The 13940-nt window shown below is 53.3% G+C and overlaps 4 protein-coding genes across 4 annotated transcripts; 2 read left to right on the top strand and 2 right to left on the bottom strand.

Moving 5' to 3' along the window:
• Window positions 1–893: 893 nt before the first annotated feature.
• LOC104058103 (feather beta keratin) lies at window positions 894–2096 on the bottom strand. Its single transcript, XM_009559560.2, has 2 exons — window positions 2004–2096; window positions 894–1661 (listed from the first exon to the last, which is right to left on the bottom strand). Exon 2 carries the CDS (start codon window positions 1638–1640, stop codon window positions 1326–1328), a length of 315 nt encoding a protein of 104 aa, XP_009557855.2. The 5' UTR covers window positions 1641–1661; window positions 2004–2096; the 3' UTR covers window positions 894–1325.
• Window positions 2097–4478: 2382 nt separating this feature from the next.
• Window positions 4479–5807, top strand: LOC128854491 (feather keratin 1-like). Its single transcript, XM_054088050.1, has 2 exons — window positions 4479–4673; window positions 5032–5807. The coding sequence occupies exons 1-2, from the start codon at window positions 4479–4481 to the stop codon at window positions 5365–5367; spliced, it is 531 nt and encodes a 176-aa protein (XP_053944025.1). The 3' UTR covers window positions 5368–5807.
• Window positions 5808–9860: 4053 nt separating this feature from the next.
• On the bottom strand, window positions 9861–10730 carry LOC128854553 (feather beta keratin-like). Its single transcript, XM_054088468.1, has 2 exons — window positions 10671–10730; window positions 9861–10276 (listed from the first exon to the last, which is right to left on the bottom strand). Exon 2 carries the CDS (start codon window positions 10253–10255, stop codon window positions 9941–9943), a length of 315 nt encoding a protein of 104 aa, XP_053944443.1. The 5' UTR covers window positions 10256–10276; window positions 10671–10730; the 3' UTR covers window positions 9861–9940.
• A 1306-nt stretch (window positions 10731–12036) lies between these two features.
• Window positions 12037–13315, top strand: LOC128854492 (feather keratin 1-like; the record flags this gene model as incomplete). The annotated part of the gene is made up of 2 exons (XM_054088051.1): window positions 12037–12213; window positions 12579–13315. Coding segments are annotated over 2 exons (513 nt in total), but the record flags the coding sequence as incomplete, so codon positions are not given.
• Between the last annotated feature and the right edge of the window lie 625 nt (window positions 13316–13940).

The following is a 13940-nucleotide window of genomic DNA, read 5'->3' on the forward strand; positions in this document are numbered from 1 at the left end:
AAAAGTTTTGGGCAGGCAGGGAGGCACGGAGACAGGGAGACATTCAGGCCAGGAGAGGCAGCCGGTGCAGGCTGAGTGTCTCCAAGGGCTGGCCAGGAGCATTCCAGAGCAGGATGAAGACCAGCAGCAAAGGCTGCCAAGAGCCTTGCAGCCCAGGAAGGAGAGCTGCTGACCTGCTGCAGGACCCAGCTGGGCAATATGACACGTGTCCACCCCAAGCACCCAATGGCATCTGGCTTGGGAGCCACCAGCCCGGACTCCCCACACATCCTTCAGCCCCTGACATGCAGCAGCCCAAAAGCAGGGACAGGGAAAGGGGCTTTTGCAGGAACCCCACCCAGAGAGGTGTGACTGCCAGCTCTGGTCCTGGACTCTGAGGGCTGTTCATAGCCTGGGCAAGATGAGCAGAGTGTGGCCAGGAGATTGATAGCAGCAAGGATCCCACTGTGCTCAGCATTTTCCTGACACCATCAAGAACACAGAGTGAGGTCTGGGCTGTAACAGAAGAACAACCTTGACTGAGTGTGGAGTGTTGAAGAGAAGAGGGCCCAGGAAAGTGAGGGATCTTGAGCACTTGGCTGGGGAGGAGAGGCTGAAGTTTGATGAGCTTTGGGATGACCATGTTTTGCAGAGACACCTAAAATCATGTTTGGATTAACTCTGGTCATTTAAAAGCCTCCGATCATTCTGTTCAGCCCAGAAAAGCAGAGAATTTAGAAAGCAGAGTCACTCACCTGATGCATGTATACATACAATCAAAGCAAGAATGTGTTCATGGCCACTGCACAGCCATGGCCAACAACCCCCTCCCAGAATAACCCCAAGCAACATCTCCCTCCCTGGACATGTTGGGACAGAATCTGGAGAGAAAAAGAGGAAACAGAAGCGCTGGCTGGAATGCATCAGAACTTTAATGAGTTCAAGACAGGGAAACAAGGTCACGTTGAGTGGCCATCCAAGCACCGGGAGCAACAGGGGAAGACAGAAGACTTCGCCTCATTGCTGTGGGGCAGAGATGCCACCAGGTGTCCACCTGCCTGCCCCACAGAGGGAACAGGTCCAGCAGGTCCTCCCTAGGCTGGATTGGTGGGGCTCACATTCCAGGGGACATAAGAGAACAGGGACACAGGAGGAAATGGAGAGAGTGGCGGAGGGGAAAGGCAGGCATGGGCCATGCTTTGTGAGAGCCCAGGCTGACCCTGTCCTTTTGTAAGGAGTACTGGGATTGCTCAGCCCCTCTCAAAGCTACAAATCCATGCCCCGTCCCCAGTGTGGATCACCTTGGTTGTCTGTGGGGATCTTCCCCAGGGCCATGGTCAGCAGCTTTAGCAGGGGAAGCATCTCCTGCCACCGTAGCGGCCACCAAAGCCGGACAAGCCAGAGAGTCCAAAGCCCCCGGAGTTGATGGGCACTCCCGCATCACTGAGGATGCTGCCAACAGCAGCGCCAGTGGAGTTTCCCACAGCGGTGTTCTGTGGGAAGGAGCTGAGGATGGGTCCAGGCAGGGTCACCACCACGGGAGAGGGCTGGATGACAACCCTGGAGTCCTGGCACTGCAGGGTACAGGGCTCATTGCAGCTGTTGGCCAGTGGGGTCGGGCCGCAGGGCTGGCAGGGCAGGCAGGCGTTGTAGCAGGACATGGCTTGGGGCTGGAGATGCACCTGGGAGAGAAGCAGGGGAAAAAGAGCATGAGGGGTGAGTGAAGAGCAGCCTGTAATCCCACCTGGAAAGAGCCAAGACAGGCTGAGTTGTAGGGACACCAACGTCTTTTACTTCCCTTCACTCAGAATTTCTCCCAAAAAAGGGACCAAGCCCAGACAGAGCCCTGCAAAGTCCATCACTCACTTCAACCAAGATGCAGCCCATCTCCATGCCACACTTTTTGCCTACTTCCCTGTCTTACTACAAGCAGTGCCTTCACCCAGAGTAGGATAAAAGGGTGGATATGCACTGAGAAATCCTGAGGAGGAAGAGGAGAAGAATGGGAAGGACCTCAGACTCACCTTGTTTCCAAGGAGATGGAGACGAGAGTAGTGGATGAGAGAGAGAGGAGAAGTACCTGCTTTTATACTGCTCCTGCACTGCCCCAGGCACACACTCACTGCATGCAGGCAATAATTTTCCAGCAGAGTCACCTCCAAAACAAAACAGCCTCCCTGATGTCATGGGTTGTGGTTTGGTATCCATCAAAGCTGCCATTTAATTTCCTCGTTTCTGAGATGACCACTAGGACATGGAGGTGCCCTTGCCAGAGGCCTGCAGGAAATGGAACAGTGGACAACACTTGCTCCTGCCTTAGCCTCACCCCAAAAGGGTGACACAGGGTCAATGCAAAAGGAAAGTGTGATTCACCACAAGTAGGGAGACTCTCCCAGGAATTTTGCCTACTGAAGGCACTGCCTTCTCCTCCTGGGATGAGTCACAGTTCCCTCCATGTCTGCAGGGCCGGGTTGTGCATCACCTCCCTGGTGTCACCTGAGAGCTGCTTTTGTACTCTGTGTCCTAAATACATTCTGAGCATCCCCAGGCACAGGACACTGCAGGGTCCGGGCATCCTCACTTGTTGGGGAAATGCAGGAAGATTCCTTCCCTCTGCAGCGGTGCTGGGTTTTTTTCCAGTCTGGGCAGACTATTCGTGTATAGGAAGGGAGGTGCACTGAAGCCTTAGTGCCTGGGACCAGATGGTCCTGCATGGGACCCATGGAGTCAGCGTGCCTGGAGCCCAGGGGCTGTGCTCTGCTACTCGCATCCCTTCTGTCCTCCGGTCTTGAACTTCCGTGTTTCTCAGGCGTGACAGACATGGCTGCTCTTCATTCTGTTCGTTTTAGGGTCAGCTGTGCCTCACCCATCTTTTGTCTATGACAATACCTCTGGTACCTTGAGGTTGGAAGGAAGCCCTGGAGATCCTTGAGTGCCACTCTCCTGCCCAAAGCAGAGTCAGACTTGTGGGGATGCTGAGGGCCAAGCCCTGTCAGGTTCTCACTACATACAAGCTAGAAAACTCACCACTTGCCTGGACAATCCCTGCTCTTGCTGACCACCCTCACACTAACAAAGTCTTTTCCATGTTCTTGTGGAATTCCCCACATTTCAGCATGTGCCGATTACCTCCTGTCCTTTCACTGGCTAGGAGTCCTCCTCATTGCTAAGAACATGTCCTTGAGCCTTCTCCCCACCAGCGTTCACAGCCCCACCTCTTGGACCATCTCCTGCCTCAGTCCCTTCATGGGCTCTGAGACCCTTTGCTGGACTCATTTGGGTTTGGTCATACATATCTCGTACTGGGGAGCCGTGGACTGGACAGCCATATGTGGTGTCAGCAGTGCGGAGAAAAGAGAGATCATCCTCTACCATCTAATAGCCATGAACTTCCTAACGCAGCCCAGGATGCTGTCAGACTCCATTTCCACAAGGGTGCCGGACTGCCTCATCCTCACCAGGACTCACAGCCACTATTGCAAAGCTGTTTGTCAGCCCATCAGCCCCAGCCTGGAATGAGGCTGGAGCTTCTTCCCCAATGCAAGACTTTTCATAAGGCAGTGAAACACTCTTGGCCCCGGTCTGGATCCCCTGCAGTGCACCGGGAGTGAGTGTCTGCTACCTGGATTTCATGCCACCCATCACGACCCTGGGAGATCAGCAGCCGTGCCAGATTTCCATCCCTGCAGTGCCCTCTTCCCAAGCCTCTGTTTCAAGAGTTGGTCTGTGAGGACTCTCAGAGCATACACTGTCAAAAGCCTTATTTACATGAGATCAACAACATTTGCTGCATCTCCTAACCCACAAAAGCCAGGCACATCATGAAAGAAGTCTGTGAGGTTGGTCAGGCTTGCTTTCCCCTCCATAAATCCATGCTGATGTCTCCCAATGACCTTCTTGTCCTTCCATCTTGAGAAATGGCTTCTAGGATGATTTACTCCATCTCCTCAGCAGAGGTCGAGGGGAGTCTGAGTGGCCTCTTATTCCTTTTATCCTCCTCCATGCCCTTCCTGAAGTCAGGAGGCCAACTGTCTTTCTACCAGACATCCTCTACATTCCCTTATGGGACAGTCAAAGGGAATTGAAAGCAACCTCGCATTGACACCAACCAACCCCCTCAAGTGCACAGGATAAGGTCAGTTGCAATCATGTCACTGCAATCTGTTTACATATTTCCAGTCCTGATCCTCCTCTATTGTCGGTAAGTCTCTCCAGACCTTTCAAGAATGTCAGGAGCCCAATCTCTTCACAGCAATTCCTAAGAGTAAAGAGCAAAGCCAAGAAAACTTCAAGTATCTCTGCCCTGCATGCAACCCCTGACCCCAGTGACATTGTCCTGTTCAGTGCTGGGGCTGTATCTACCTAAGCTTCAGTGCTACTATGTGGAAGAAGATATTTTGTTGGCCAGACAAGCTGCCCGGCACATCCTTGGGCTGCTATCCCGGCACATGAAAGGAGTCTGGATTGCAGACTACGCACGTCAGAAATGAGGCAATTAAATGTCAGTGTTGGTGACACCAAAACCCAACCTGAGCCACCAGGGAGGCTGTTTTGTTTTGGAGGTGACTCTGCTGGAAAATTACTGCCTGCGCACAGTGAGTGTGGGCCTGGGGCGGTGCAGGAGCAGTATAAAAGCAGGTCCTTCTCCTCACTCTCTCATCCACTCCTCTCGCCTCCACCTCCTTGGGAACAAGGTGAACCTAAATCCTTTCTTCCACCTTCTCCTCTGGGATTTCTCAGCCTATATCTGCCACTTTGTCCTGTGCAGGATTTTGGAAGTGCTTCTTATGGGAGAGGGAAGGGGTCAGAACGTGTGGGATGAAGAGAGGTCCTGGCTGAGGTGTTTCCTGAGCAGTGGGAAAGGTGTGCACATCTGTGGGCTTGGTTGATATTTGAAGGGCTGTTGTGGGACAAGAGGGAGGTCAAGCCATTGGGACTCCCTACACAATGTTAGACTCTCTTCTCCACCTTAATTTTTTATCTCTCTCATGGTGGCCAGAGGCTGCTCCTGAACTATCCCTCACGCCTTTCTTCCCCCTGCCCTCTCTCCAGGTGCATCTCCAGCCCCAAGCCATGTCCTGCTACAACGCGTGCCTGCCCTGCCAGCCCTGCGGCCCGACCCCACTGGCCAACAGCTGCAATGAGCCCTGTACCCTGCAGTGCCAGGACTCCAGGGTTGTCATCCAGCCCTCCCCGGTGGTGGTGACCCTGCCCGGACCCATCCTCAGCTCCTTCCCCCAGAATACCGCCGTGGGAAATTCCACCGGCGCTGCTGTTGGCAACATCCTCAGTGATGCAGGAGTGCCCATCAACTCTGGGGGCTTCGGCCTCTCCGGCTTCGGTGGCTTCGGCAGTGGCTACTGTGGCAGGAGATGCTTCCCCTGCTAAAGCTGCTGACCATGGCCCCAGGGAAGGCCCCCACGGACACCCAAGATGGAAGATGGCCCCACACTGGGGACAGAACATGGACTTGTAGCTTTGAGAGGTGCTGAGCAACCCCAGCACCCCTTGCAAAAGGACAGGGTCAGCCTGGGCTCTTCACAAAGCACGGCCCATGACTGCCTTTCCCCTCTGCCACTCTCTCCTTTCCCTCCCATGTCTTTGTTCTCTTGTGCTCCCCTGGGCTGTGAGCCCCACCAATCCAGCCTAGGGAGGACCTGCTGGCCCTGTTCCCTCTGTGGGGCAGGCAGATGGACACCTGGTGGCATCTCTGCCACAGCCTTAAGTGGAAGTCTCCTTTCTTTCCCCGTTTCTCTCTGCACAGGGATTGTCACTCAAAGTGAAATTGTTTCACTGTCTTGACTCATTAAAGTTCTGTTGCATCCCAGGCTGCATTTCTGACTCCTCTTTTTCTCTGCAGATTTTTCCCCATCACGTCTAGGGAGGGAGATGTTGGGGTTGTTCTGGGAGGGGGTTGTTGGCCATGAACACATGCTTGCTTTGAGTGTACTTATCCATGCATCAGGTGAGTGACTCTGCTTTCTGTATTCTCTGCATTTCTGGGTTAGACAGAATGATCTGAGGATTTTAAATGACCAGAGCTAATCCAAGCCTGATTTTAGGCGTCTCTGCAAAACATTATCTTCTCAAAGCTTAGCAAGATTCAGCCTCTCCTACCCAGCCAAGTGTTCAAGACCCCTCACTTTCCCGGCCCCTCTCCTTTGAACACTCCACACTCGGTCAAGGTTGCTTTGTTACTGCCCAGACCTCACTCTGTGTTCTTGATGGTGTCAGGAAAATGCTGAGCACAGTGGGATCCTTGCTACCATCAATCTCCTGGCCCAAGCACACAGAGTCACAGAATCACAGAATCACAGAATCACAAGGTTGGAAAGGACCCATTGGATCATCGAGTCCAACCATTCCTAACACTCCCTAAACCATGTCCCTAAGCACTTCATCCACCCGTTCCTTAAACACCTCCAGGGAAGGCGACTCGACCCCCTCCCTGGGCAGCTGTTCCAGTGCCCAATGACTCTCACTGTGAAGAATTTTTTTCTGATATCCAACCTGAACCTCCCCTTACGGAGCTTCAGGCCATTCCCTCTTGTCCTGTCCCCTGTCCCTTGGGAGAAGAGCCCAGCTCCCTCCTCTCCACAACCTCCTTTCAGGCAGTTGTAGAGAGTAATAAGGTCTCCCCTCAGCCTCCTCTTCTCCAGGCTAAACAACCCCAGCTCTCTCAGCCGCTCCTCGTAACCCTTGTTCTCCAGCCCCTCACCAGCTTCGTTGCTCTTCTCTGGACACACTCCAGAGCCTCAACATCCTTCTTGTGGTGAGGGGCCCAGAACTGAACACAGTATTCAAGGTGCGGTCTCACCAGTGCAGAGTACAGAGGGAGAATAACCTCCCTGGACCTGCTGGTGACCCCATTTCTGATACAAGCCAAGATGCCGTTGGCCTTCTTGGCCACCTGGGCACACTGCTGGCTCATGTTCAGTCGGCTGTCAACCAGCACCCCCAGGTCCTTCTCTTCCGTGCAGCTCTCCAGCCATTCTTCCCCCAGTCTGTAGTGCTGCACAGGGTTGTTGTGCCCCAAGTACAGGACCCGGCATTTGGCCTTGTTGAACCTCATGCCATTGGCCTCAGCCCAGCAGTCCAGCCTGTTCAGATCCCTTTGCAGAGCCTCCCTACCCTCCAGCAGGTCGACACTTCCTCCCAGCTTAGTGTCATCTGCAAACTTGCTGAGGGTGCACTCAATGCCTTCATCCAGGTCATTGATAAAGACATTGAACAGAGCTGGACCCAGTACTGAGCCCTGAGGAACTCCACTTGTGACTGCCCTCCAGCTGGAGTTAACTCCATTGACCACCACTCTCTGGGCCATCCAACCAGTTTTCAACCCAGGAGAGTGTGCGCCTGTCCAGGCCAGAGGCTGACAGTTTCTGAAGCAGAATGCTGTGAGAAACTGTGTCAAAGGCTTTACTGAAGTCCAAGAAGACTACATCCACAGCCTTTCCCCCATCCAGTAGTTGAGTGATTTTGTCATAGAAGGTGATCAGGTTAGTTTGGCAAGATCTGCCTTTTGTAAACCCATGTTGACTGGGCCTGATCACCCGGTTCTCTTGCGTGTGCTTCATGATAGCACTCAAGATTACCTGTTCCATGACTTTCCCTGGCACTGAGGTGAGACTGACAGGCCTGTAGTCAGACAGGCCTGTAGGCCTGACAGACAGGGAAGGAGCAAGATCAGGAGGACACGCAGTGCGTTTTGGCCTGTGCACTGATTTTACCATTGTTCCCAATAGCATCAAGGAAGAAAGGGAAGAGCAAGAGAGTAAAACACACCTGGGCGAAGATCAGGGCAGTCTGTGAAGGGAAGGGACAAATGAGAAAAAATACAGGAGGTGCAAAAGCAGTCACTCACCACCTCACAGAAGTAGATCAAGATGCGGTATCCAAAGAGTGGCCAGTTTGAAAGACCATCCACTCACCCATTGTTCACTGCTGTGTGTGATGTTCTATGACAGGGAATTGCTTTTGGGTCAATTCAGTTCACCCATCCCGGTTGTGCCCTCTGCCAGGTTCCTGCCCATCCCTTGCTTTCTCTTTGGGCGATGCAGAGTGACAAGGAGAGATGGCCTTGATACTCTTCAAGCCCCGTGCAGCAAGAGCGAAAGCTTTAGTGTGTCACCTGCACTGTTTTAGCCACAGCACCACATGGGCTGCTTTGAAGACAGTTCCCTCTGGTGCAAAGTCTCTCCCAGTGTCTCTCCTGAGGGGACATTTTCTGCTCTTTTCTCCTCATCCAGCACGGCGACATCCAGGGCAAGAGGAGTTTATCTCCCTCTTCTCATTTCCCTTCCTCCCTGCTCTTGGCCCCTTTCTGAGAGTCTGTTGGTCTGCTGCCTTACCAGGGCTTTCCACAACCCAGGCTTCTGAACCAACATTAGCAGTGACTGCGCTACCTCTTCTGCAGCACTGGCACAGAGGCCAAGAGGTCACGTCTGGGTGGAGGATCAGAAAACCTGGGCTAGATGGCCAAGGGCTGTGCTGGAACCATAGTAGCCTTGCTCACATGTGCCCCAAGAACACTTTGGCAGCATTCAAACATTTACAGTCAATCCCTCAAATCCCAGAGGACACCAGTGACAAATGCTGTCCTCCAGTGCCTCCATGCCATATATTGTGGGATTGAGCGGACCCTCAGCAAGTCTGTGCGTGACACCAAGCTGAGGGTGGTGCCGTGTGAAACTCAGCAACTTCAACAAGCCCAAGTGCAAGGGTCGGCACCTGGGTTGGACCAGTATCCAATATCAATACAAACTGGCCAACGAACTGAAGGAGAGCAGCCCAGCAGAGACAAGCTTGGACATTTGGACACTTCTCTAGAAGAATTTCTAGATAGAGAAATTGGAGATGAGCCAGCAACGTGCACTTCCAGACCAGAAATCCAGTTGTAAACTGGACTGCATCAAAATACCGTGGCCAACAAGTCAAAAGAGGTGATTCTCTGCTTCTAGTTTGCTCTCCATAGACTCCCCTGGAGCCCCGTGTCCGGCCCCTGCACAGGGAAGACATGGACCTGTAAGAGAAGATCTAGGAAAAGAGAGATGGAATCATCCATCCTACAAAGTGCAAAGAGGGAATTGGGGTCTTTAAGACTGGAGAAAGGAAGGCTCAGGGGAGACCTTATTGATGCCTGGACAGACCTGGTAAGAAGCTGAGGGAGAGACTTTTAATAAAGGCCTGTAGCGATGTGGGACAAGGAGCAACAGTTGTGGACCGTGGTAAAGTAAATGTGGGTTGGACTTAAGGAAGAAATTTATGATGCTGAAGGGTGCTCGACACTGGAAAAAGTGTCCTGGAGAATGATGGGATTTTTGGGTGTGTTCAAGGTTAGGTGTGATGGAACTTTGAGCAACGTGATGCAGTAACAGCTCTCCCTGCCCATGGCCAGAAAGGTGGACCAGAGGATATTTTGAAGCCTCTGGAAATTCATCCCAATCCATGATTCAATGGCAACGTGGTTCTACACTAAGGCAGCCACTGCCTTATGTTCTGCCCTTGGACAACACTATGGTCAGGACTGGTTCTCCGGCCTCTCCTGGGAAAGCAGTGCCTAAATCCTGTCAATCCCTCATTCTCCCATGATGACTGTGTCACCATGTTGAGTTTTGTAAGGGAAAACAATACCTGTGCCCAAAGAAGTGGACAATTCTCTCAGAACAACCTCGGGAAATTCCATCCCTACTGAAAAGGCAGATAATTTTAAGAATGAGATGATCATTCCATGCACGACTCGGATAATCTACACAAGCTTGTGTTGACAACCATGACAAAACTATCTCAAACGTCCTTCTCCCAGATCCATCCATGAGTGTCCTTCTCTGGACATCCTGGGAGAGCACCTGCAGGGGAAAGGATGAGACAGTAGCGCAGGCTGGGATGCATCAGAACTTTATTGAGTCAAAAGAGGGAAACGAGGCCGATGCGAGTGGATACCTCAGTGCAGGCAGTGGCTTTAGCAGGGGAGGCATCTGTTACCATAATAACGGCCACCAAAGCCAGACAAGCCAGAGAGTCCAAAGCCCCCAGAGTTGATGGGCACTCCCGCATCACTGAGGATGCTGCCAACGGCAGCGCCGGTGGAGTTTCCCACGGCGGTGTTCTGTGGGAAGGAGCTGAGGATGGGTCCGGGCAGGGTCACCACCACGGGAGAGGGCTGGATGACAACCCTGGAGTCCTGGCACTGCAGGGTACAGGGCTCATTGCAGCTGTTGGCCAGTGGGGTCGGGCCGCAGGGCTGGCAGGGCAGGCAGGTGTTGTAGCAGGACATGGCTTGGGGCTGGAGATGCACCTGGAGAGAGGTCGGGGGGAAGCAGAGCAGTGAGCTGGGGAAATGGGTGAAGAGCAGCCACTGTCAGACCACTATGAGAGAGACAAAATATGTGGTGGAGAACAGAACATTCCGTTGTGTCGGGAGTCCCACTGGTTTCACACACACACACACCCCCATCTGAGAGCCCTGACAAGAAGGCAAAGCCCAGACAGATCCGAAAGTACCCACAGCACAGGAGACAGCTCAGCTCAGCTCAGCCACAACGTCTCTCCATCCCAGAACTTCTGCCCCCTCCCTCTTCTATGACAAACATCCCCAAATCCAAGCACAGGACGAAAGAGGCAGGAATGTGTTTAGAAATCCAGTGGAGGAAGAGTAAGAAAAGAAGGAGGACCGAGGGTTTCACACTCACTTGTTCACAAGGAGATGGAGGCGAGAGCAGTGGATGAGAGAGTGCCGATAAGTACCTGCTTTTATACTGCTCCTGCACCACCCCAGGCACACACTCACTGTGCACAGGCGGTAATTTTCCAGCAGAGTCACCTCCAAAACAAAACAGCCTCCTTGGTGGCGCAGGTTGTGGTTTGGTGTCCATCAATGCTGTCATTTCATTTCCTCGTTTCTGACATGCTTGGTCTGCAATGCAGTCTCCTTTCATGTGCCGGGATGAGAGTCCCCAGAACTTCCCACTCTGATTCTCACCGCTGAGACCCTGAGGCAGGAGGGGCTCCAAGAGATGGGGCTGTGAACCCTGGAGGGGAGAAGGCGCCGGGACATGTTTTTAGCAATGAGGAGGACTCCTAGCCAGTGAAAGAACAGGAGGTGATTGACGTATGCTGAAATGTGGGAAATTCCACAAAAACATGGGAAAGACTTTGTTAGTGTGAGGGTGGTCAGGAAGGGCTGTGGCTGCCCAGGCAGACGGTGGGTTTTCTACGTTGTGGGTATTGAGAACCTGACAGGGCTTGGCCCTCAGTATCCCCACAAGTACTGACTCTGCTTTGGGTAGGAGAGTGGCACTCAAGGATCTCCAGGTCTCCCTTCCAGCCTCAAGGTACCAGAGATTGTGTCATGGGCAAAGGACGGGGGAGGCACAGCTGACCCTAAAAAGAACACGCCCCTCCTCTCCCTGGTCAAAGAGTTTGGGTTGCAGGGAGGAGCTCTCCTGAATTCTGTGTGCAGGGAATGAAAGGGGAGCAGAAGACACCTTCCTGCCAGCTGGGACTCATCCTTGGGTCCCATGCAGGACCATCTGGTCCCAGGCACTAAGGCTTCAGTGCACCTCCCTTCCTATACACGAACAGCCTGCCCAGCCTGGAAAAGAACCCAGCACCGCTGCAGAGGGAAGGAATCTTCCTGCATTTCCCCAACAAGTGAGGATGCCCGGACCCTGCAGTGTCCTGTGCCTGGGGATGCTCGGAAAGTGGATGTAATTAGAGGGACAGAGAGTACAAAAGCAGCTCTCAGGTGACACCAGGGAGGTGAAGCACAAGCCTGCCCTGCAGACATGGAGGGAACTGGGACTCATCCTGGCAGGACAAGGCAGTGCCTTTAGTCGACAAGATTCCTGGGAGAGACTCTCCCCACCTGTGGTGAATTACACTCTCCTTTGTGATTTGCCTGGTGTCAGGCTTTTGGGGCGAAGCCAAGGCAGGAGCGCGCACTGTCTGCCGGCTCACTCATGACAATACTGAGCTGAGTCCCCCTCTGGCAAGGGCACCTCCATGTCCCACTGGTCATCTCAGAAATACAGAATTAAAGGGAGTAACTGATGGGCATCAAAACGCAACCTGTGCCATCAGGGAGGCTGTTTTGTTTTGGAGGTGACTCTGCTGGAAAATTATTGCCTGCATGCAGTGAGTGTGGGCCTGGGGCGGTGCAGGAGCAGTATAAAAGCAGGCCCTTCTCCTCACTCTCTCATACACTCCTCTTGCCTCCATCTCCTCAGGAACAAGGTGAGTCTGAGGCTTTCTCTGTCCTTCTCCACCTCTTCCTCCTCAGGATTTCTCAGTGCACTTCCACCCCTTTGTCCTATGATGGATGAAGGGACTCCTTATCATGAGAGAGGGAAGGGAGCAAAAACTGTGACACGGAGATGGGCTGGGGCTTGGCTGAAGTGTGCACTGGGCTTGGAGAGACTATCCCTCAGCTTGGTCCCTTTTGTTGGGGAACTTCTGCGTTAAGGGAAGAAGAAAACTTGAGTCTCCGTACAACAAATAAAGTTCTCATCTCCCGCTCAGCCTGTCTTGGCTCTTTCCAGGTGGGATTACAGGCAGCTCTTCACTCACCCTTCACGCTCTTTTCCCCTGCTTCTCTCCAGGTGCATCTCCAGCCCCAAGCCATGTCCTGCTACAACACCTGCCTGCCCTGCCAGCCCTGCGGCCCGACCCCACTGGCCAACAGCTGCAATGAGCCCTGTACCCTGCAGTGCCAGGACTCCAGGGTTGTCATCCAGCCCTCTCCCGTGGTGGTGACCCTGCCTGGACCCATCCTCAGCTCCTTCCCACAGAACACCGCCGTGGGAAACTCTACCGGCGCTGCTGTTGGCAGCATCCTCAGTGATGCGGGAGTGCCCATCAACTCCGGGGGCTTTGGACTCTCCGGCTTGTCTGGCTTCGGCAGTGGCTACTGTGGCAGGAGATGCTTCCCCTGCTAAAGGTCCCCACGGACACCAAAGATGGTCCCACACGAGAGATGGAGCTTGGGCTTGTAGCTTTGAGAGTGGCTGAGCAACCGCAGCACCCCTTGCAAAAGGTCAGCCTGGGCTCTCACAAAGCACAGCCCATGACTGCCTTTCCCCTCTGCCACTCTCTCCTTTCCCTCCCATGTCCTTGTTCTCTTGTGCTCCCCTGGGCTGTGAGCCCCACCAATCCAGCCTAGGGAGGACCTGCTGGCCCTGTTCCCTCTTTGGGGCAGGCAGATGGACACCTGGTGGCATCTCTGCCACAGCCATGGGGTACAGGCTCTCCTCTGCTCCTGGTTGTCCCTACAACAGGATCTCCACTCCAAGTGACTTCATCTCCCTCTTTTGACTCATTAAAGTTCTGCTGCATCCCAGCCTACGCCTCTGTGTCATCCTTTCCCTGGGCTCCCCCAAGATGTGCAGGGAGAGACATTGTCCTTCTGTCTCCTATTTTCTCTGCAGATATTGTCCCAACATGTCCAGGGAGGGAGATGTTGCTTGAGGTTGTTCTGTGAGGGGGTTGCTGGCCATGGCTGTGCAGTGGCCATGATCACATGGTTGCTCAATGTACATCCACGCCTTAGTTGGGTGACCCTGAGCTTTCTGAATTCTTTGCATTTCTGGGCTACACAGAATGATCGGAGGCTTTTAAATGACCAGAGCTACTCCAAACATGATTTCAGGTGTCTCTTCAAAACATGGTCTTTTCAAAGCTCAGCAAGCTTCAGTCTCTCCTCCCCAGCCAAGTGCTCAAGACCCCTCACTTTCATGGCCCCCCTCCTATGGATACCCACAACTCGGTCAAGGTTGCTCTTCCACTGTGGCCCAGAACTCACCCTTTTTCTTGATGATGTGAGGAAAATGCTGAGCACAGTGGGATCTCTGCTCCCATCCATCTCCTGGCTTTGCTCTTCTAATCTCTCACTGGCTGCTAATGACAGCCGTAAGTTTCCAGGGGCAATGCTGGCAGTGGGACCTCTGTGGGTGAGGTTCCTGCAA

Source organism: Cuculus canorus, chromosome 25 (assembly GCF_017976375.1).
Source record: "Cuculus canorus isolate bCucCan1 chromosome 25, bCucCan1.pri, whole genome shotgun sequence".
NCBI lineage: Eukaryota > Metazoa > Chordata > Aves > Cuculiformes > Cuculidae > Cuculus > Cuculus canorus.